The 23,957-nt window shown below is 40.1% G+C and overlaps 1 protein-coding gene across 1 annotated transcript in view; it reads right to left on the bottom strand.

Annotated features, from left to right (window-relative positions):
- Positions 1 to 18,024, bottom strand: part of LOC115209072 (mitogen-activated protein kinase 1) — a 96,891-nt gene extending 78,867 nt beyond the window's left edge. Inside the window, exon 1 of the mRNA XM_029777164.2 lies at positions 17,807 to 18,024. Within this exon, the coding sequence (XP_029633024.1) occupies positions 17,807 to 17,925 (119 nt within the window). The 5' untranslated portion in view covers positions 17,926 to 18,024. The remainder of the gene's footprint in view (positions 1 to 17,806) is intronic.
- Between the last annotated feature and the right edge of the window lie 5,933 nt (positions 18,025 to 23,957).

Below are 23,957 nucleotides of genomic sequence, written 5' to 3'. Positions count from 1 at the left end.
AATTCCGACACGTATATATATATATATATATATATATATATATATATATATATATATGATGTATGTATACTGTGTTGTTATTTGGCACCACGTAAGCCGTTATTCAACAGACTTAATTCTAAAAAACATTCCCGTCTTGACCATCCCACTTTGGGGCAGATAAGAAAGAGACTACATTGTCCGTTGTCCGAGTAAGGCTTGAGGGAGATCTGACTGCTATTTCTGGAAGGTTAAACTCGTTTAATTGACCACACACGAGATACACAGACAATATTGCAGATTTTTCTGAAAACTAGAAACATCACCATGAGGCGCGCGCGTACGCATGTATGTATATATATATACACACATTGAAATGTTGAAAAACTGGGTTGGAACGGAGAAGAGAGAGAGAGAGAGAAAGGAAGGAATTAATCAAATGTAAGAATTAGCAAATTAGTTGAAGTCGAAAGATGAGAAGACAAAAAGAGAATGGAGAGGGAGATTCTATTGTTTGGAATCTTCTTGTAGTGTTGTGTGACCATTAATGGCCAGACAGAAGCCAACACCTTCACTGGACACGGCAGGAATTAGTCCAATTAATGCAGTTGACAATGGTTGGTAATATATAACAGACCTGGACAGACACCTTGCAGGTAGTAAATGGTGTAGACGTGCCCAGAGATGTGGTTAGTGTGTGTGTGTACATACATATATGTAATGGTTGTGTGTGTGTGTGTGTACATGTATCTGTCGATGAGTGTATGCGTATTACATGTAAATATGTACTGGTTTACTTTGTGTATGTGTTGCTATGTATGTGTGTGTGTGTGCATGTATGTGTTACTGCTAGTATGTTGCTGTGTGAATATGTTACTACATGATATATGTGTGTGTTTCTGTGCGTATATAGATATGTTGCTGTGTATATGTGTGTTGCTGCGAAAGTGTGTATGTGCATTATTATATGTGTGTGTACGGAAACGCAAATTATGAGCCAACAAGCCTCCATTTAATTTATACCAACTTAAGTCTCACAGGAAAAACTAAACATTCGGAGGTAAGAATACATGAAATATATATCGAAACATCATCGATAGGGATCGATCAAAGCAAAGAAATAGAAAAAAAACAAAAATTACTGCACAAACAATTGGTGGAAATTTTAGGGTTTTTAACGACGAAGTGACCAATCCCCGATTTTGTGTCCACATTATTATAATTGGATATAAAACATCAACGATACAAGTATTATCAACATTGGTATTATTATTTTTTTTTATAAATTTATTATTATTATTATTATCATCATCATCAATAGACCTCAATATGAAAAGATTTATGATGTAACAGACATGGTGATGATGGTAACGGTGATAATAGTTGTGTTGGCGAGAAAATATCGCAGCAAAAAATTATTTAACCAAACACTAAACTAAGATGGCCATTTTCTTATACATAAATGTGTGCGTGAGCATATATGTGTGTGTGTATAGAGAGAGAGAGAGAGGCACAAAAGGAGAGAACGAGTTGGGGGTTAGGTTGTATGGTTAAGAAGTTCGCTTCGCAACCACGTGGTTATAGGTTCAGCCCCACTGCGCTGCACCTAGGGCAAGAGACTTCCATAGCTCTAGGTTGACCCAAGCTTTGTAAGCTTGGCAAGCAGGAATTGAAACAAACCCGTCATATATTATACACGCGTGTGTGTGTGTGTGTGTGCCAGCCTCATCATCATTTAATGTCCTCTTTCCATGCTGGCATGGGTTGGATGCTTTTGACAGGAGCTGGCAAGTGAGAAAACTGCACCACGCCTTACTGTCAGCTTTGGTATGGTTTCTACGGCTGGATACCCTTCCTAGCAACAGATGCATTTATATATTATATATAATTCCGTGTGCATATATATATATATGTGTGTGTGTGTTTATGCCTACACTTCACTGAAAATTGCTGAGCTAGAAACAGCAGTGTTACTGTTGATATTTTGCCACTCAACAAACTCTCCATTTACTTTGCGGCTTCAAAAACGTGTGAAATAAGAGATCCTTTAATTGAAGACAGTTAAGGACCCTCAGCTGTAAAACAAGGGCCTCAATTCAAGATACGGTTGAGGTTTTCTACAGTCAGATGGCCATCCTATCACCAGCCGTCGTCTGTATCCAAGTAAGGTAGTATTTGCCTTAATCCTTTCAACAAGAACAGCACATGGCTGGACATGATTTCACAGAAGATTGCCAACATACATGTGTGTGTGTGAGAGAGAGAGAGAGAGAGAGAGAGAGAGTGTGTCTCCTTGTCTTGACATTGCCTGCTAATTGTAAGCAAATAACACTGTCGTACAGCCTATGCTGTTTGCATTCTTGGAAAAACCAACTCCAGCCAAATACATCATCATTTAATGTCAGCCATCCATGCTGGAATGAGTTGGACAGTTTGACCAGAACTGGCAAGCTGGGGAGTTGCAACAGATTCCAGTTTGATTTGGCATGGTTTCTACAACTGAGTGTCCTTCCTATCGCCAACCACTTTACAGAGTGTACTGGGTGCTTTAACGTGGCACTGGTAGAGTGCCAATCATGCAGGCCAACCATCTTCACCAAGGAGAGTAGCCTTATCACTTCTGTTGTGGGATACGGGACTTCTTGGGTACAGTTAGGCACCAGGCAACTTGTTTGAAAGGTCATTCTTCAGTACTTCATCCCATCTCTTCTACATGTTGCATCTACTTTGAGAGATTGGCTCTTCTTTACCGAGCTGTCAGCATCCATCCACATGGCCAAACCAGCATTCTCTTCTCTCTTTTACATAAATTTGCAGTTGATTCATCAAAAATGATAAATTTTAGGACTCAAACTGCATTACTGTTTAAGCAATGTTCCAAATTGAAGTAAAATTTTAAATTAATACTTTTGAAACTAACGAGTGCATATGCAGGTTTTCATTTTGCATGCACCTGTCCAGGCACATACATATACACATATGTATACTCATAGACACACATATATACACAGAATTATATATTCAGGCACACATACATACAAACATGTACACATATACTTATATACATATACTCACAGAGACATACATGCACACACACACACACACACACGTTTAATTAACAGGTTTTATTGATATATGTTTTAATATATTATAAATCACATTATCTACCAGACTATTGGATGTTGTTATACATCACTGGTCACAATAAGCTTTGCATTGTTTTAGCTTTCGAATGATGCCACCCTGCTGGCTGGGCAAACAAGTCAACATTCCCCTTGATTGGAAGGCTAATCCATCACAGGGTTATCCATAAACAGCTGAGTGGACTGGAGCAACATGAAATAAAGTGTTTTGCTCAAGAACATAATGTGCAGCTGGTCTGGGAATTGAAACTACGAAGAGTACTATAATATATATAATTAATTTATATATATTCAATCATGAATTTGCATTATTTTTATATCTCTGTACGAAACGATCATCTGCATGAATTAAAATTCTCTTATATATTTTAACAACTTGTCTTCCCCATTTTTGACTAAATTGATAAGTTTTATGGGACTTCTTTCTATAAATTCCCCACACATCATATATATATGTGTATGTATATATATATGGAGATGCAATGGCCCAGTGGTTAGGGCAGCGGACTCGTGGTTTTGGGAGTGTTTATTGAGCGAAAACACCTAGAGCTCCACGAGGCTCTGGCAGGGGGTGGTGGTGATCCCTGCTGTACTCTTTCGCCACAACTTTCTCTCACTCTTTCTTCTGTTGGCCTGCTCGCTTAGTCAGCGGGGTGGCGTCATTTGAAGGCTAACACAATGCGAAGCGCATTGTGACCAGTGATGTGTAGCAACATCTGATAGCTTGGTCAGTCACAGTGATATATATATATATATATATATATATATATATATATTGCGATTCACTCAAGCAAAGCAATAATAATAACTGAGTTATTAGAACTCAATATACATGTTCTGGATTAAACATTTGACAAGTAAAAAGCACAATATAAGTTAATGAAAGATACAGGAATAAGAACTATGTAATCAACTTCATTTGCTTACAGCTGTTTCTGCTATAAGAAGCAGTGCACTCAGAGCTGAGTGCTTATGCAACATCTTATAACTTCTTCAGAGCCATTAAAATTAAGTGTATGCTTATTTCAGAAAGAAATACACAGAAATAATTCTCAGCTCTGAGTGCAATGCATCCTATAGTAGAAACAACTGTAAGCTAATTATGTAATTTCCTGCTGTTATTCAATAGTATATTAAACACACACACACACATATATATATAAGGGGTTCTTTTCAGTTTCCATCTTCCAGATCTACTCACAAGGCTTTGGCTGGCCCAGTGTTGTAGCTCAAAGGGATATACAGTGGGACTGAACATGACACCACATGGTGACGACTTCTTAACCCAACTCTTGTTTTCTGGCTATCGAAATAACAGGTGTAAAGATTGCCATGGAGAGTGGAGTTTAACAGAGAAGTGTTACTATATCTTTTATGTATGAGAGGTACAATGGGGGTCACACCTGAAGAAACAGAAGGAATGTTTCATTTTCAGTCTCCAATGCATGGCAACAAGTTTAACACTCTAGTAATCAGATTACTTTGTCAAACGTAATGCATATTTATTCACATTTGTTTTGCATTACCCCTTGTCACTTTGACTTTTCATTAATGTGATTGCTTATTTCTAGAATGACATTGTAGGACCAGTGTGAGAGGCTGGATCTGGTTGGTTTTCACAAAAAACAGGGAGACTATTTGGGGTCAGATATGGGGCTGGTTTAAATGTAAAAATGTTAAATAAACTGTTCCATCAACCCCCATCAAATGTAGTAATCCTAGTTCTATCCTTCAGCTCTCCTAGGTTTTCCTTCCATTTAATTTTGCCGGCTTCTCTCTTCCTCTTTTCATTTCACTGATTTTTTTTCTCCCTTTACCATTTAGTTCCTCTCACCAACAACCCTTAACATATGTAGTCTCCATTTCTTGTTATTTGTAGCCAACCACTCAAACCGACATGATACAAAACTCTTTTGCCTTCTTCTTCTTCAGCTTTCTCAGCCCTCAACAAAGACAACACAAAACCTCACGACCATACAACTCAAGATTACTTTCTCTGTGTAGATCTCCCCTTCTTGGCTTCCTATCTCTTCCAATGTCACCAACTAGTCTACTGGCTTTCTTCCTCATCTTGCAAACTAATTCGTGACCTGCAGGTGCTGATGCCACATTAAAAACACCTGTACCAGTATGACATAAAAACACCCAGCCATAGAAACCATGCTGAAGCAGACACCGGAACTTGATGCAGTCCTCTGGCTTGCCACCTCCTGTCAAACTGTCCAATCCATTCCAGCATGGAAAATAGACGTTAAACAATGATGATGATCATACACGCACATAAATATGTACTTAGACAAGCTTATACACACATACATACATGAAAATATGTCAGCATTGTTGTACATCCACTTTTGATGCCAGGGTGGGCAGTTTAACAGGGTCCAATGAGACGGAGTACAGCATCAGTTTTGGCACAGTTTCTATAGCTGAATACCCTTCCTAAACCTAACCATTTACTAGAATGGACAAGGGAATTTTTCTTATGGCACCCAGCATAAAACCTTGAGGGAGATCCCTCAACTAAAGGGAAAATAAGTAGGAGAGTGACAGTGAAGAGTGTGAGAGAGCAGGCACTGTTGAAGGAAGGGGTATGAAAAGGATAGGAAGAACAGAAGAGGCTTGTGCCAAGGGTTGATGAGAGCAAGATGAAGGGGGCTGGGGTAGGCAGCATCCGATGCAATCCCGAGTGATAAGCGTAAATAGAAGTACATGAAAGAGAGAATATGAAGATAAGAATCCAGAAAGAGGAGCAGAGAAATGCAGGGAAAGAAGAGAGAGGAGCAGAGAAATGTAGGGAGAGGACAGAGAGAAGGAGGAGCAGAGAAATGTAGGGAGAGGAGGCAGAGGAAAAGGGAGAGGAGTGGAGAAATGTAGGGAAAGGAGAGAGAGGAAAAGAGAGTGGGGGAGGAGGAGGAGAGGGGAAAAGGGAGAAGAGGAGCAGAGAAATGTAAGGAGAGGAAAAGAGAGGATAAGAGAGAGGAGAGAAATGGAGGAGGAGGAGAGAAATGAAGGGAGAAGAGAGAGAGGAGGAGCAAAGAAATGTAGGACAGGAGAGAGAGGAAAAGGGAGAGAAGCAAAATATGTAGGGAGAGGAGAGGGCGAAAAAGAGAGGAGAAGGGGAGGAGTAGAGAAATGCAGGGAGAAGAGAGAGAGGAGGAGAGAAATGTGAGAGCAGAGAGAGGAAAAGGGAGGAGGAAGGGGAGAGAAATGTAGGGAGAGGGAAGAGAGGAAAAGAGAGGAGGAGCAGAGCAATGTAGGGAGAGGTGAGTGAGGAGAAGAGAGAGAAAAAAGAGTAGAGAATTGTAGGGAGAGGAGAGAGAGGAAAAGAGAGAAGCAGAGAAACGTAGGGAGAGGAAAGAGGAGGAGTAGAGAAATATAGTGAGAGGAGGGTGAAAAGAGAGAAGGAGCAGAGAAATGTAGGGGAATCAATCCAGCTAGCAACCCTAACGCTGCCCCCTTCTACCTGCCCCAAAGAACAGGATTTTCTCCAGTTCAACAGGTTACTGCACTCTGTCAGCTATGACGAGGGTTCCAGTTGATCCAATCAATGGAACAGCCTGCTCATGAAATTTACATACAAGTGGCTGAATACTCCACAGACGTGTTCCCTTAACATAATTCTCAGGAAGATTCAGTGTGATGCAATGTGACAAGGTTGGCCCTTTGAATTACAGGTGAAACTCATTTTTGTCAGCTGCATGGACCAACGCAACATGAAATAAGGACACAAGATGCCACCAGGGATCATACTCATGACCTTACAATCATGAGCTGAAGAGCCAAATACCCTAACCGCTAAGCCAAAACAGGCAACAGAACCTAGTGCCATCCAACCTCTGCCAGCATGAAAAACAGACATGATGATGATGCCGGTGGCACATTAAGCACCCACTACATTCTCAGAGTGGTTGGCATTAGGAAGGGTATCCAGATCAAGATTGAAGCCTGGTGCAGCCATCTGGTTCGCCAGCCCTCAGTCATTCGTCCAACCCATGCTAGCATGGAAAGTGGACATTAAACGATGATGATGATGATTTATCTCTCACTGGATGGAATACTTGTTTTGTTGATCCTACTTGCAATGGAACAATAAGCTAGCATGGAAAGTGGACGTTAAACGATGATGATGATGATTTATCTCTCACTGGATGGAATACTTGTTTTGTTGATCCTACTTGCAATGGAACAATAAGCTATATACACACACACACACATATATTAGGTGGAGGTGTAGCTAATATGGTAAGAAGCTTGCCTCCCAACTATATGATTCTGGGTTAAGTCCCACTGCATGGTACCTCAGGCGAGTGTATTCTACTACAGTCTCAGGCCGACCAAAGCCTTATGGATTTAGTTGACAGAAACTGAAAGAAGCCTGTTGTATATATATCTGAATGCATATAAATATATGTGTGCGTGTCTTTGTATATATATATGCGCGTTTGTCTTCCCACCATTGTTTGGTGTGTTTATGTCCCCGTAACTTAATGGTTTGGCAAAAAAAGAGTGATAGAATATTAGGGTTACAAAGAATAAATTCTGAGGTCAATTACTTTGACTAAAAACCCTTTAAGGCAGTGCTCTAGTATGGCTGCAATCAAAATGACAAGTAAAAAAAGAAAAGTGTGTGTTTGTGTGTTGGCCTAACATCAGTTTCGCTCTGCTTTTCATGGATGGGTGGCTTTCTCAAGCTCTCTGTGTCTCCATTCAATTCATTTCTGTCATTTCCTCCATAAGGCTCAACACTTTGACATCCGTCTTCTTCATTCCATTCCACATCTTTCTGAGTCTCTCTCATTCCCAGGTTCCATTCACACTGAGTGTCATGTACTTATTTACACACCTGCTCTCATCTATATGCATTCCAAAATGTCTATTCCAACATGGTCTTCTCCCTCTTGCACACCACATCCAATTCCACTGAAGCCCAGTTTCTCTCTCAATACATTCTCAACAGAAGTTAACTGCTCAAACGATACTCCTGCTCATTCCAAACCATCTATTCCCCATGCACTCTTTGTATGAAAGTTACTCCGGCCTAACTGCCATGTGCAAAATCTGCTTTCTTTCTTAACCCGCTCATGATTCCACTGCAGCTCCTGTGCATCCATAGATTGCACTAGGTACACCATAAGGAATCTCAACCAACCAGTTTTCTGTATACTGAGAAAAGTCATTTCACTCATAGTAGCAGAATCCGATGTCACTAATTAATACTTTAGCCATTAATTTTGAGATTCTTGGATTTCAAGTGTTGCTTCCATCCTTGGAATTTCTTTTCTAATCCCATAGAATATTACCATCAGCAGCAGCAGCATACAGGAATTCTCACAAGTATCTGTTCTCAGAACCCTGTTATGACCTGGAGGGCAATGATAAATGGATGAGGATTGATCACCAAGCTCTGCTGGACCCCTATTACTCAGTAAATTCATATTTGTAGCTATCCGTCACCTCGCTGACCCCTGTAGATGGTTTCTATGGCTCTTACATGCCATTCATCTATCCCTAGTTTCTTCAACAACAACCAAATCACAAAGCAAGGAACCTGAGTGTAGGTTTTCTCCAGGCTGGTAAATGCTAGGCACAGCAATTTATTCCTAAGTACCTCTGAAATTGTTTCACTAGGAAGACAGCATTTCATCAAGGTTAATCAATCAAGTTATAATAGCTCTGTAATTTCCAGGACCTAATCCAGCAATTTGAGGCCTCTGTAATTAACCTTTCCTAAACAGATCTCTTTTAATTTGTAACACTTATGATGCTGCTACTCCAATCATTAGTTCTTGACACCATCCTGTACAACTTGACTGAATATACTAGTGACTAGCCTGTGCTCTACCAGATAGGTTAAGTATTATCATCATCATCGTTTAATGTCCACTTTCCATGCTAGCATGGTTGGACGGTTCGACCGGGGTCTGGAAAGCCAGAAGGCTGTACCAGGCTCTAATCTTGATCTAGCAGTGTTTCTACAGCTGGATGCCCTTCATAACGCCAACCACTCCGTGAGTGTAGTGGGTGCTTTTTACGTGCCACCGGCACAGGTGCCAGGGGAGGCTGGCAGCGGCCACAATCAGTTGGTTCTTTTTACGTGCCACTGGCACATAAATTATCTTAGTAATTTCTGATGGTCTGGAGGCTTTCCCTACCTTCACACCCTTCATTGCTTGCCTACTGTTGTCTCCAACCCTACCACTCTCTACCAGAATGGTTGATCCCTTTCACACCAAAAAAATCCTTTTTTTCCCATATATTCTCAACATTTAATAGCCATCCATCGCTCTAGAATCACTGAATGTTCTATTTCTCCATCCATAAAACACTCCTCATCCACAAAATCTTGATTCTTTGATACACTACCATGTATCTGGGATCACCTCAGGTTTCTGCTACTCGTGCTACATTAACAAACCACAACTAATCTGCTTCTTTCCATCATAAATATACCTGTTGCTTCTGGCTACCTTGTATAGCTCTGTCTGTTTGTCCCAATTCTTACAGTCTTTTCAAACTTGTCTATTCACTTTTATTGCTCTGTTAACCTCACACTAGTTGTAGATTTGGTTTGTAGGCTTCACCAGGCTGCCCTGTAGGAACTTTCCCTTGTCCTTGTGATATACCTCAATTTCCTGCTAATACATCTCGAAATTTCTGGCGCTTTAAGTTTCTATATCTTCCTCTTCGATTTCACTTGTTGAGGCAAGTGAAATCGAAATCGATCAAATCAATGGAAATTGCAGTTGTAATACCAGTGCCGGTGGCATGTAAAAGCACCAACTGATCGTGGCCGTTGCCAGCCACATCTGGCCCCTGTGCCGGTGGCACGTAAAAAGCACCCACTACACTCACGGAGTGGTTGGCGTTAGGAAGGGCATCCAGCTGTAGAAACACTGCCAGATCAGACTGGAGCCTGACACAGCCTCCTGGCTTCCCAGACCCCAGTCGAACCGTCCAACCCATGCTAGCATGGAAAGCGGACAATAAACGACGATGATGATGAGTATTCCTGAATCCATTTAACTCTAAATCTTAAATCACTATTCACCAACCAATGTTAGGTTACATTCTTCACCGGGAAGGATTTTGCAATTCATAAGCATCTGTTTATCCATTTTTCTATTGAGAATGTAATCAGTCCAATTTGTGTGTCCACCAAAATTACAGGTGATCAGATAGCTGGCTGGTTTCTTGAAGACAGTGTCAGACATAACTAAGCCGTCATAGAACTCTGCTAGTTCTGCACCCTCTTTCTTCCTCAAACCAAAAATGTAACCTCTAAGCATACCATGGGATCCACTAAGCACTGACCAACATGTCCACTAAAGTCACCAGCCACAATGATTAACTTATTGTCATTCATCACCAAGGCAGTCTGCAAGAGGGTCCCATGGAATAGGTCCTGCTGTTCATCTGCCAGTCCAGATTGAGCAGTGTAAGCACACTTTACACACTGACTTTGATCACTGAGTATCACCCCCCACATCATCATCACAGCTCACCCAGAAAAATTTATACCTTTGTTCCTTGTCATGAAGTGTCTGATTGAGGCTCCCCTCCATCTTACCTCTTGTTCACAACACACATCTACACACCTCCACTTTAGCATTTCTATAATCCCTCTGGACCTATTTTTCATTGTGCCTACACTGATAGTGGTAACTCTAAAGTTCTGGACTTGATACGAAGAGTGAATGCGTAGCTGGGAGATTGGTTTAATATCTAAAAGGAAGGTTTGTATGAACATTTGTGGTGACAAAGTGGGCAGATGCCCAAATATTCCACTCAATGAATTAGCATTTCCATCAACCACTAAAGCATCAGTCAGGTACCTTTGAGCAGAGAAAAGGGGTCCAACTAGGGGACAAGAGGTCCCAGTTAAGGGACAAGTGAGGGGAAGATACACAAGGAAAAAAAAAACAAGTGTGTGTGTACATACATACATACATACATCAGTAGACATAGATAGCTATTCATATTTTTTGTACATCCATTTATCTATGCTGGCATGGGTTAGACAAATATATTATTGAAGTGACGTTCTATAGCAAGATGTGCTTCCATTTACCCTAACCAGTTTTTCAAGCAGACAGATTTCTAATTTCATGGGTCTTTAAAGGTGCAAAGCAAGTGACTTGTTGACAGCAGAAGTGACCCTAACTCTGCTCATAACTTATATCATCATCGTTTAACGACCGCTTTCTATCCTAGCATGGGTTGGACAATTTTGACTGAGGGCTGGCAAACCAGATGGCTGCACCAGGCCCCAATCTTGAACTGGCAGAGTTTCTACAGCTGGATGCCCTTCCTAACACCAACCAATCCGAAAGTGTAGTGGGTGCTTTTTACGTGCCACCAGCACGGGGGCCAGTCAAGCGGTACTGGCAATGACCTTACTTGAATCTTTTTACACATGCCACTGGCACAGGTGCCAGTAAAGCGACGTTGGTAACACACACACACACACACAATGGCCCTCAGTAAGAACTGACTCAGACTGTGAGGAGCCACACAACTCTTACCAGCATAAAAATGATGACGTGTGTGTGTGTATTTACATATGCACATGTATTTCAGTGTGCATAGATGTACAGATATATCATCATCATCATAATCAACATTTTTACAGTAGCTTTCCACAACATCTGCAGGGGTTCCTGGTCATCCCAGTCCAAGTAATTTCTTACCAGAAGCAGCTGTCATACAACCAAGTGGTCTCAGGTTCCGTCCCACTGAACAGCACCTCTACTATAGCTCTGGGCCAACCAAAACCTTATGGGTGGATTTGGTAGTCAAAAACCGAGACAGGCCTACTGATAATGGTATGTATATGCAATAAAGTAGGTTTGCTTCTCCATGTCACCTGGCTTGGATGTCCTTTCTGTTACAGATTGTATTGGATACACTGTCCCATGGCAACAGCCCTAGAGAAGTGGAATATAGGGAGCTGAAAACCCTACACATTACTATTCGCATTTTTGTTGGTACCAACACTAAACAGATTATTACAATCACCAGTCAACGAAAAGGTTTATTGGCTTTCCATTGTAGAGAAGAGTGAAGAGAAATAGGAGCAGAGATGAGGGAAGGGGCTGAGAGTGGTCAGTAATATAGGGTGTATATATTGGTTCAGGTGGCCATGAAGGGGATTAGAAGACCAAGATGGCAAGGTGGAAGAGAGGAGCAGCAGTATGATGTAAGAGACAAGGGTTACTTGGAGGGGAGTCAAGTAGGGAGTGACTGACAACAACAGGAATGGATAAAGATAAGAGTGAGTGACAGGATAAGTGTAGGTGACGGCTGTTAAAAGGAATGCCCCCCAACCCAACCCCCCCCCCCGAGATGAGAAGAAAGTGATGGTGGTTGGTAGCAGAGAAGGACAAAGAGGGCAAGAAGATACTTTGGTGAGAAGGAATAATAGAGGCCAGAGGATGATCCAGTGCAGCCTCTTGTACATAAGTCAAGTAAATGGGATGAGAGTAAAGTGATGCAGTGTCTGATACATAGGCCAAGGAAAAATCGAGGAAGTCAGAGGAATGAGAAGGACGCATTTAGAAGCAGCGGGGGGGGGGGGAAGATACAGAGCTAGGAAAGAGAGAGAGAGAGAGAGAGAGAGAGTTGCCAGTGGGAGGAATAAAAGTAAAATAAAAACAATGAAACTATATATATATATATATATATATATATACTACTTGATAAATTCTTATGAAGAATTTATCCTATTTTTAAATTTTATATATATATCATCATCATTTAGCATCTATTTATCCATGCTTGCATGAATCACATGGAACACACTAAGGCAGATTTTTTATGGTTGGATGCCCTTCCAATCATCAACCTTCACCTGTTTCTGTGCAAGGTAATATTTCCCCGTGGAAGACTGGAAACAAAGAACAACGTTCGTATAATGGCAATGCTCATTTACAATCACATGACGGGAAAAGAAAAGTAAACACAGACTTATACACACACACACACACAAACTTGCCTTTCTCAGTTTCTATCTACCAAATCCACTCATAAGGTTTCGGTTGAGCCGGGGCTAGAGTAGAAAGCATTTGCCCAAGGTGCTGCTCAGTCGAACCCGAACCCAAGACCACAAAGTCGTATGACACTAATTTACAATTATTATGCAGTATAAAACAACAAAATACAAGTACACACACACACGCCTTTCAGTTTGTCAACCAAAGATCCACTCACAAGGCTTTGGTCAACCTGAGGTTATAGCAGAAGGCACTTGTTAAGGTGCCAAACAGTAAGACTAAACAAAAAAACAATGCAGGTGGAAAGTAGACTCCTTAACCGCAGAGTCACACCTGTGCCCTATATATGTATTTCTTTACTGCCCACAAGGGGCTAAACAAGGACAGACAAAGGGATTAAGTCGATTACATCGACTCCAGTGCGAAACTGGTAATTTATTTATTGACCCCGAAAGGATGAAAGACAAAGTCAACCTCGGCGGAATTTGAACTCAGAACGTAACGACAGACAAAATACCGCTAAGTTAGCACGCAAAATACAGCATGCTAACGATTCTGCCAGCTTGCTGCCTTCTGTGCCCTATATATATATCATCATCATCATCGTTTAACGTCTGCTTTCCATGCTAGCATGGGTTGGACGGTTCGACCGGGGTCTGGGAAGCCAGGAGGCTGCACCAGGCTCCAGTCTGATCTGGCAGTGTTTCTACGGCTGGATGCCCTTCCTAACACCAACCACTCCGTGAGTGTAGTTATTATTATTGTTATTATTATTATTATTATTATATATATGAATTCAATTTGGGTATGAACCTTGTAGTTAGCTTTTTGAGGCCTGTCTGTGAGTACCAGCAACCAGTTACAGTTTTACAACAAAAACCAATCGTATTACTGAAGATATATCTAGAACTCTATGAATATCCATAAAGTATAAATAAATATTTAATATATTTAACATACAATAGCATTTCAGCAAGTATCTGCAGGAAAAGTGGAGATGAAACAATTGTGGAATTATGCAATAAAACGGGTTCGCTCAACCCAATCTCTCGTTTACACTTTTATAATATACTAGCAGTATCGCCCGGCATTGCTCGGGTTTGTTTCGACCCTTTAGAATTGGAGTTTTGCATTATGTAGCTTGTTATTCTCTTTAAGTGAACATTTTTCTGGTTGAAATACACCAAAAAATGGCGACACAGCAGTCAATCATAAAAAATAGGGATTTTCATAGAAAAAAAGCACCTTTTTGATATAAATAATTTTTAGTGTTAACATGGTCCGATTTGAATTTTTTCTTCTACTGAAGGGAGAGCAAGCCTTCTTCTATCATACTCTCAATTTTGGTCAACTCGCGCAGCAGGGTCTCGGAGGAGATAGTGTTAGTTGAAGGCTACCAAACCTGCCATACGCAGACAACTTCAGCTTTATATATATATATATATATATATATATATATAGAGAGAGAGAGAGATATACATTATTATAATGGAATAGTTACTGTGAAGCATTGTGTAGAATGCGTTGTATAAAGGATTGTGGTAAGGCCAGAACAATGCAAAGTGAATGTAAGGCAAAAGAAAACAAATATGAATTAATGCAAGGTAAGTCTACATTAATTCATATTTGTTTTCTTGGCATTTGCCTTGCATTTACTTCACATTGTTCTCGCCTTACCCACGATCCTTTGTGCAATATGTATGTATGTGTGTGTGTATATATATATATATATATATATATATATATATATTTATATATAGTGAGAGAGACAGACAGATTATTTTAGTTGAGTCAGTCTCTTGCCTTTCTGTGTTTTGCCTGTGGGGGTGTGCAGAAGATCTTCAGGTAATTTATTGACAGTCATAACTTACCTGAAGATCCAATACAGGTGCAATACGAGACTGACTTGTTCAAGATAAAACATTATCAGCCTCTACTTTGGTATTGAGTACTGCTTTTCTGACACTCAACACTAAACAGATGGCACAGTATGGCCAAAATGATTAAGAAGCTCAATTTGTAATCACAAGATCCTGGTCTGAGAGCCTCTATATGGCAACCAGGTCAGATGCCACTTTCTGTAGCCCTGAATCAAATAGACCTCGCTACTGAAATTTGGTAGACGGAAACTATAGGGAAGCCTGTCAGATGGATTATAACTTAAATACACAAGCTTGACACAACCAATTCCGCCAGAGAATTACGTTAAGGGGAGCCATATATGCGGAATACGCAGCCATTTATAAATTAATTCAATGAGTGGATAAAACGATTGAACAACTGTAACCTTACTGTTGAAACTGGTGGAGAAACATCCACACACGTCATAACAACAAAAATATATTAAGGCATACGAAGTGATAGACATCTTTTAGCCCCAGATCAACCCTGACAGACTACGCCTATGATGAAACACATTCCAGACATGACCATCCTCTCAGCGCTACACACACGACGTTATTAATATGTCCTTGATAAGGCGTGATTTGAGGGAGGGATCGACTGATGTTTCCAGCAGGTCCATAGACCACGTAGAGACTGTGGTTGGCTCGCCAAACCGATGGTAGCTGTCGGTGGTGGCCGTCGCAGTGGAGATGATTTAGTGTCGTGACAAAGAATTAGAATATAGTACATATAATATACATACACACACGTAAATAATATATAACACGCACATAGATATATGAGGAGAGAGAGAGAGAGACTGAATACATGAATTCAAGTTGTAAAAGGAAAACGCAAGAGGGCTAAAAAATGTCTTAAATACACACATCATACATATATATACAGATAGATGGATAGATAGACAAATAGACAGGCAGATAGATAGATAGTACGAACCAAAAAGGAATGCAGTGTAAAATTTCAGAATTATCAAAACGGGTTTATACGAAGATAAATTAGAAATGGACGGAAGACTATATACATATATACTATCTTAGTCTCTATATACACACACACATATGTATGTGTGTGTGTGTGTGTGTGTGTGTGTGTGTGTGTGTGTGTGTGTGTGTGTGTGTGTGTGTGTGTGTATGTACACAGAGTTTACATTCCGCAATCACACTCAACTATGAATCTATTCTTTCACTCTAAAAATTCCCGTATTGAGTACTTTCTTTTGCGTTAATTGCGATCGCACCAGTTTGATATTATCGAGACATTACAAACACACACATACATTTATATTATATGTGCGCGCGTATGTGTATGTATATATGTATGTGTGTGTGTGTATTTGCAACAGCATCTGATAATTTGAGAGTGGTTGGTGGCAAGCGGTATGGTTTTGCTGAAGAAGAAGATGGTGTTTAATGTTTAATCCAGACCAATATTCGAAACAGAAGTGTCAACAGTAGAGAGAGTTGATTTGGCTGGCGAAGAAGGAAACTACTGAAGGTGTGATCAACCGTTGCCTTTAATTAGCACCAAGAGATAAAGGAGACTAGCCACATTAGAACAACAACACCACCACATATACATACATATATATATAATATATATATATATATATATATATATATATATATTTAAAATGAGGGTGAGAAATTAGATATTAATTTAATTAACATCGATTTCACACCAGTGGTCGAGCATATAAAAAAAACTGAAGGTTCAGTAAAATTGTATTATACACATATTAGAGGGAAACCACTATGTGGACACCCTTAGGCTAGAAATAGATCCGCTATTTCTAGCATAAGGGTGTCCACATAGTGGTTTCTCTCTAATATGTATGTATGTATGTATATGAAGTATATTTGTATACATGAGTATGTGGAGTGTACATAAATGTGTGTGTGTGTGGTTGATCGTGGAAAAAATCTGAGTAACGACTCACGCAAGCTGAAATGTGAATAATGTTATATTCCGCTCTAACAGCATTGAGCACTTTTTTAGCACAACTGCATTTCACAGTACACTAACACCATTGCCCTTTTTATATACATTATTATATTTATATGCATACATATACTACATATATATGTATCTACATGTCACACCACAAACAACCAATACTAACATATATATATATATATATATATATATATATATATATATAGATAGATAGATATAGATATATAAGTTCAGCAAAATTTAGATTCAGATGAATATGGTACTTAAGTTAAAGGCACTAGAATTTTGTATGGTATTATCCATATAAATCAATGTACTACTCTACCTTGGATATCCTTGTTGCTTATTTTGATTATATATATATATATATATATATATATATAATTAAATATGTGCGTGTGTGTTTGTGTTGTGTAGATATATTCCCAAGGGTGTGTGCGTGTGTGTATAAGACTATTATATGTATATCTGTATGTATAACAGTGTGTATTATGTGTATATATATATATATATATATATATTATATACATATCTATATATTATGTATATATATTATATTTACATGACATACACACAGATATTTATGTACGTATATTTATATATATTTACATGTATGTGTGTATAAGACTGTGTATTCTGTGTATATTTATACATGCGTGTGTAAGATTGTATATCATATGTGTGTATATATTTATATATATAAATGCGTGTGTGTGTGTATAATAATGTATATAATTGAGTCAGTGCGTGTTCCAAATTGATTGCAAACAGAGAGAGAAGGCTGTGGAGTTGATGTGATGAAGGAGACAATAAAAAAATGCAATTTCCACTTACACGACCATTCCATAGGCTCCCTCGCCAATATAAGAGAGGCAGCTATATCGGGGCCCCACTTCAAACACTTGGCCACGAACTATCTCGGCAGCAGGCTTCCAATTTCCCCCGGCTGCCATTTTTCTGCTGCTGCAAGCTCAAGCAACTTACAACTAACACAGTTGCTGCTGCCGCTGCTACTGCTGATGCTTCTGCTGTTGATGATGTTGATGATGATGGTGATGCTTCTTGTCATGTGACCTGCTCACGTCACACACACTCTTATTCTCTCTCTCACTCTTCCTCGCTCTCTTCTCACTCTATCGCCCTCTACCTCTCTATTGCTTGCTATCTATCACTTCTTCTCTCTCTGTCCTGCTTTATTTCGTTCTCCTTAGCCTCTCGTCTCTCTTTCGCTCTCTCTCTCTCTCTCTTCCTCTTTCATTCCATTTATCACTCTCTCTATTGCTTGCTTTATGTCCTTCTCTCTTTATCTCTCTCAATCGCTTTCCTTCTCTCTAATTATCTATTTCTTCATCCCCATCTCTCCTTTTGTTACCGTTTCTCTTTCTCACTCGCTTCATTTTCTTCCTATCTACCAATTTAAACACACACACACATATATATAAATTATATATAATTAGTTATATATATATATACATACACACACGCATGTACATATCTATATGTCTAATATATTTGGAAATTATATTCGACGCACAGATACGCGTACATCCACACACGTGCCCGAGCGCACACACACACTTGATGCATCACTAAAAACATTACAGGCATTGTCAACCTGCTACTTCGAAACGAATCTACACACACACACACACACACAATATACACTACACGCTAATGCATGTATGCGTACACACACACACACATACGCCACACGTCTGTATGGTATGTATATATACGACAGTTGGGTGATTGTCATTTTGCTTTGCTACACATGCATAGAATTAATAAATGATATTGATTGGGGAAGCGGATTACACAGCTGGGGTGTGTTTGGTGGGGACGGTTGTTTGGCCTCACACATAAACATACATACATACATACATTCAACCATACACACACACACACACACATGTATTATACGGCAAACAGGTGGTAAACAGATAAGTTCAATAAATGAGGTTCAAGGCAGCGAATATAATGTGTGTGTGTGTATTATGTACACACACACACACGCGCTGATTGTACCATATCGTCTATTTATTGATCCTAAGAAATGTGGAGATGGATCTAAAGCATGGGAAAATACATATGTAAAGAACCAAGTGTGCGTATATATGTATATACACTCACATATACACACACAAATGTGTGTGTGTTGTTGTTGGAGCTAACGGGGAAGTAAACCAATATGGTTTTATTATATTTAAATACCAGTAATTACCAACAAGTGTATTTTCAAATGATTAACGTTGTCAATAACGTTTAATGGATTTTTCACTTTTCGAAGAAAAAAATCAGTTCCTCTCTCTCTCTCTCTCTCTCTCTCTCTCTCTCTCTCTCTCTCTCTCTCTCTCTGTTTTTTCCCCGCAACTTGTACTTCCAAATCAAAGAATTATGGTATTTTCCAAAATGCTGCTACCTAAAACCCCTATCTTTAACTTGCACCTAAAATATTTTGCACAATATTTCTTTTCACTATATACTGTTTCTAATTATTTATTTGTCATCAATATTTTCATTTTGATTGCCTTTTTAATTTTTATTTCATTTGATATTTTATTATTAAATTCAAACATAATATTTTTAATTCATTTTTGGTTCAGTCTATACTACAAGTAACCTCACACACACACACTCACACACACACACACACACACACACAATATAATACCCTTATCAACAACATCTGTTATATATATCTCCGTATCATCACACTGGCACTTCGGGTAGGGATCCGGAATAGATGTTGACCACACAATGCAGTCCACATCAGGGATCTGTTTCTCAAACTTGGACATGCTTGGGTGGATCAACACCTATTTCTTTATTACCCACAGAGGGGACAAACAAGGACAGACATAGGTATTAAGTCGATTACATCGACCCCAGTGCGTAACTGGTACTTTATTTATCGACCCCGAGAGGATGAAAGGCAAAGTCGACCCCGGCGGAAATTGAACTCAGAACGTAACGACAGACGAAATACCGCTAAGTATTTCGTCCGGCGCGCTAACGTTTCTGCCAGCTCAACACCTGTGATATCGAGTGTACAGGTGTGTGTTTAGTGTGATATCTGTAGAAGAGATTGAATGTGTCACTGCAGTTGACTAAAGTTACCTCTACCTGAACTCGTTCTGCTGGGCAGGTGATGTTCACAAGACACTGTGTATGTGGTGCACATTGATGATGCTTGTGAATTGCACTTGCTGGGAAACTATTGTTCTTGTTAGGTGATAACACAAGGATGTATGTACACATACATGCACATAGATAGATAGATAGAGAGAGAGAGAGAGAGGAGAGAGAGAGAGAGAGAGAGAGAGAGACACACACACACACACACAAACATGATTTCAGATTCAATCCTTCTCTACAGCACCTTAGGCAAGTGCCTTCCACTGTAGCCTTAGGCTGACCAAATTTTGGATGTGGATTTAGTAGATGGAAACTGAAAGATATCTTACTGAACATATATAAACGATGATGATGATCATCATCATCATCGTTTAACGTCCGCTTTCCATGCTAGCATGGGTTAGACGATTTGACTAAGGGCTGGCGAACCAGATGGCTGCACCAGGCTTCAATCTTGATCTGGCAGAGTTTCTACAGCTGGATGCCTTTCCTAACGCCAACCACACCAATATATATATATATATATATATCTGCACATACACACACATATTTCATGCTATGCTCAGAAATGATGCACATTATCAGAATTTTCCAGGATAATTATTAGAGAGACAACACGTGAAGGGCACCTGTGCTGGTGCCATATAAAAACCATTGAGTACACTCTGTAAAGTGGTTTGCATTGAGAAGGGCATCCAGCTGTAGAAATCATACCAGAACAGAAGACCGGAGTTTGCTACAGCTGTCCTGCTTGCCAGCTTCTGTCAAACCATCCAACCCATGCCAGCATGGAAAGCAGACACTAAATGGCAATGGCAACGATGATGATGATGTAATTGTTATTATCTTTAATCAGCAGAAAATACAATGTCATTCAAGAGCCAAGTGTATTACGACAAGAATGGAACTCCTAGCACTTAAACCACTTTGGAATTTCTGCTGTGCCAGATCAGATTGGAGCCTGGTACAGCCTTCTGGCTTGCCAGTCCTCAGTCAAACCGTCCAACCCATGCCAGCATGGAAAGCAGACGTTAAATGATGATGATGATACGCTCTTATTTTTGCAAAAATAAGAGGTGTAAGTTTGATTCCCACACATACTTATGCCCATTTTTTTCCTGTCAGGGTCTTATATGCCCTAATATTAGACTACTTTCTATTGCCAATGTACAGTGAAGGCTTATAATTCTATTTACAAAACATATGCATATAAGTATAGGTGTGGCTGCGTGCTAAGACATTTGCTTCCCAACCACACAGTTCTAGGTTCAATTTCACTGCATGGCACCTTGGGCAAGTGTCTTCTGCTATCACCTCATTCCAACCAAATCCTTGTGAGTGGATTTGGTTGACAGAAACTGAAAAGTTAGCACGCCGGGCGAAATGCTTATTGGTGTTTCGTCTGTTTTTACATTCTGAGTTAAAATTCCACCGAGGTCGACTTTACCTTTCATCCTTTCGGGGTCGATAAATTAAGTACCAGCTATGCACTGGGGTTGATATAATCAACTTAATCCTTTTGTCTCTCCTTGTGGGCAATAAAGAAATAAGAAACCGAAGGAAGCCTGTCATATGTATTTCTGTGTGTTTTGTGTGTGTGTGTGTCTTTGTGCCTGTGTGTTTGTCCCGCATTGCTGCTTGACAACCATTGTTGGTGTGTTTACATCCCTTTGACAGCAGTTTGGCAAAAGAGGCAAATCGAATAAGGATCAGGCTTTAGAAATCATTCTGGACTGGGATTGATTCATTCAACTAAAAATTCTTCAGTGCTCCAGTATGGCCACAGTCTAATAACAGAAACAAGTAAAAGATAAAAAACAAGTAAAAGATAACCAATGTGCATGGGTGTGCAACATCAGTGCATGTGTTTCACAAAGCAAATGTGTTGCGAGAAAAGTTGGGCACAAGAGGAATCAGATGCAAGAGAGAAGACTATGTTGGTTTGGAGATGTGATGCTCATGGATGAGGACAGCTGCATAAAAAAGTGCTGATCACTGAAAGTGGATAGTAACTGCATAAGGCAGTGAGCTGGCAGAAACGTTAGCACGCCGGGCAAAATGTGTAGCCATATTTCATCTGCCGTTACATTCTGAGTTCAAATTCCGCCGAGGTCGACTTTGCCTTTCATCCTTTCGGGGGTCGATAAATTAAGTACCAGTTACGCACTGAGGTCGATATATTCGACTTAATCTGTTTGTCTGTCCTTGTTTGTCCTCTCTGTGTTTAGCCCCTTGTGGGTAGTAAAGAAATAGGTACCCTCAGAAGAGGGAGACCCGGGATGAAGTGGTGGGGACCGATCTCAGGATGCTGGGCCTCAATTGTGGAAATGACAATGGACCGAGATGTCTGGTGATATGAGGTTCTTGAGAAGACCTGCCCACGTCAGTGGAACTGAGTTCCAGAAGTGCTGTGTGTCCCACCCACACATAACAAGAAAACTTCTCACACACCCTATCACAACAAACTAAACTACATCTCTCCATCTCTTCCTTGCATTTCTACTTCATGCGCTATACATACCTCCCACTCCCCAATCCTGTCCTCTTGGCCCTGTCTCACTGTATCATTACTATCCACCCTCGACCTGTGTGTTCCACCCACATGTAATATGAAAACTTCTCACACACCCTACCCCAACAAACCAATCTACGTCTCTTCTCTGCCTCACATTTCCTCCGTCATACACTATGCCCACCTATCACTCCCCAATCCTGTTTCTCTGTATCATTGCTATCGGCTAGCCCCACCCCCCACTACTCTATATACCCAGGTTTTCACCACTCACTTCTTCTCCCCACTCTCTAATCATGCTTTTTCAGCAATATCCTGCCACTTATATTATGACCTTTGTCCCTCAAGGGCCTGCCCTGGCACTTGCCCCCATTTGTATCCCACTTTTCCTTTACCCGACCATCCCATTTATATTCTGATCCCCATCCCTTATGAGTTTGCCTGGCACTCTGCCACCATCTCTATCCTGCTGTCTCCCACTCCCACTCTCTCTCCTTCTTCTGCACTTCCCTCAGGTTGGGTAACCATGTATTTCCTTTGCAGCAGCATACCTCTCTCTGTCTTCATTCCTGTTTTTTCTCTCTCTCTCCTCATTCACCCACCTCTCTCTTTCTCTCTCTCCAACCAGGTAACCATGTACCTCCTCTACAGCAAGACACCACTTAAAAAGCACCCAATCCACACTTTAAAGTGGTTGTCATTTGGAAGGGCACCTAACCGTAAAAACCTTGCCAAACCTGACCTCATCTGTGCTTTTGCCACATAAAAAGCACTAAGTTCACTCTGCTGGGTGGTTGGTGTTAGGAAGGGCATCCAGCTGTAAAAGTCTGGTGCAGGCTTCTGCCTGGTTCGCTCCTGACAAACCATCCCACCCATGCCAGCATGGTAGGCAGACGTTAAACAATGATTATATATATATATATATATATATATATATATATATATCATCATCATTTAACGTCTGTTATTCATGCTGGTATGGGTTGGACAGTTTGACCAGGGTCAGTAAGCTAAGGGGCAGCTCCAGACTCCAGTCTGATTTGGCAAGGTTTCTATGGCTGGATGCCCTTCCTAACACCAACCACTCCAAGAGTGTAATAGGTGCTTTTATATATATATATATACACATACATACATACATATAATTTATGCGAGGATATCTTATGCTCATAAGGGATTATTATATCCGAAATTTCACTGGTTTTATCACCAACACCGTTGAGGGATATCTCTTCCATATATATGGGATTATTATAAGTATAAATATGATTAAAGAAGAAGAATAGGGATATAAAATTATATAGTGAAGCTGCGTGGCTTAGTGGTTAGGGTATGCAC

The sequence above is a fragment of the Octopus sinensis genome, linkage group LG1, assembly GCF_006345805.1.
Source record: "Octopus sinensis linkage group LG1, ASM634580v1, whole genome shotgun sequence".
Taxonomy (NCBI): Eukaryota; Metazoa; Mollusca; class Cephalopoda; order Octopoda; family Octopodidae; genus Octopus; species Octopus sinensis.
Note: the sequence above shows the minus strand (reverse complement) of the source record. Positions and strands in the feature narration are given on the sequence as shown.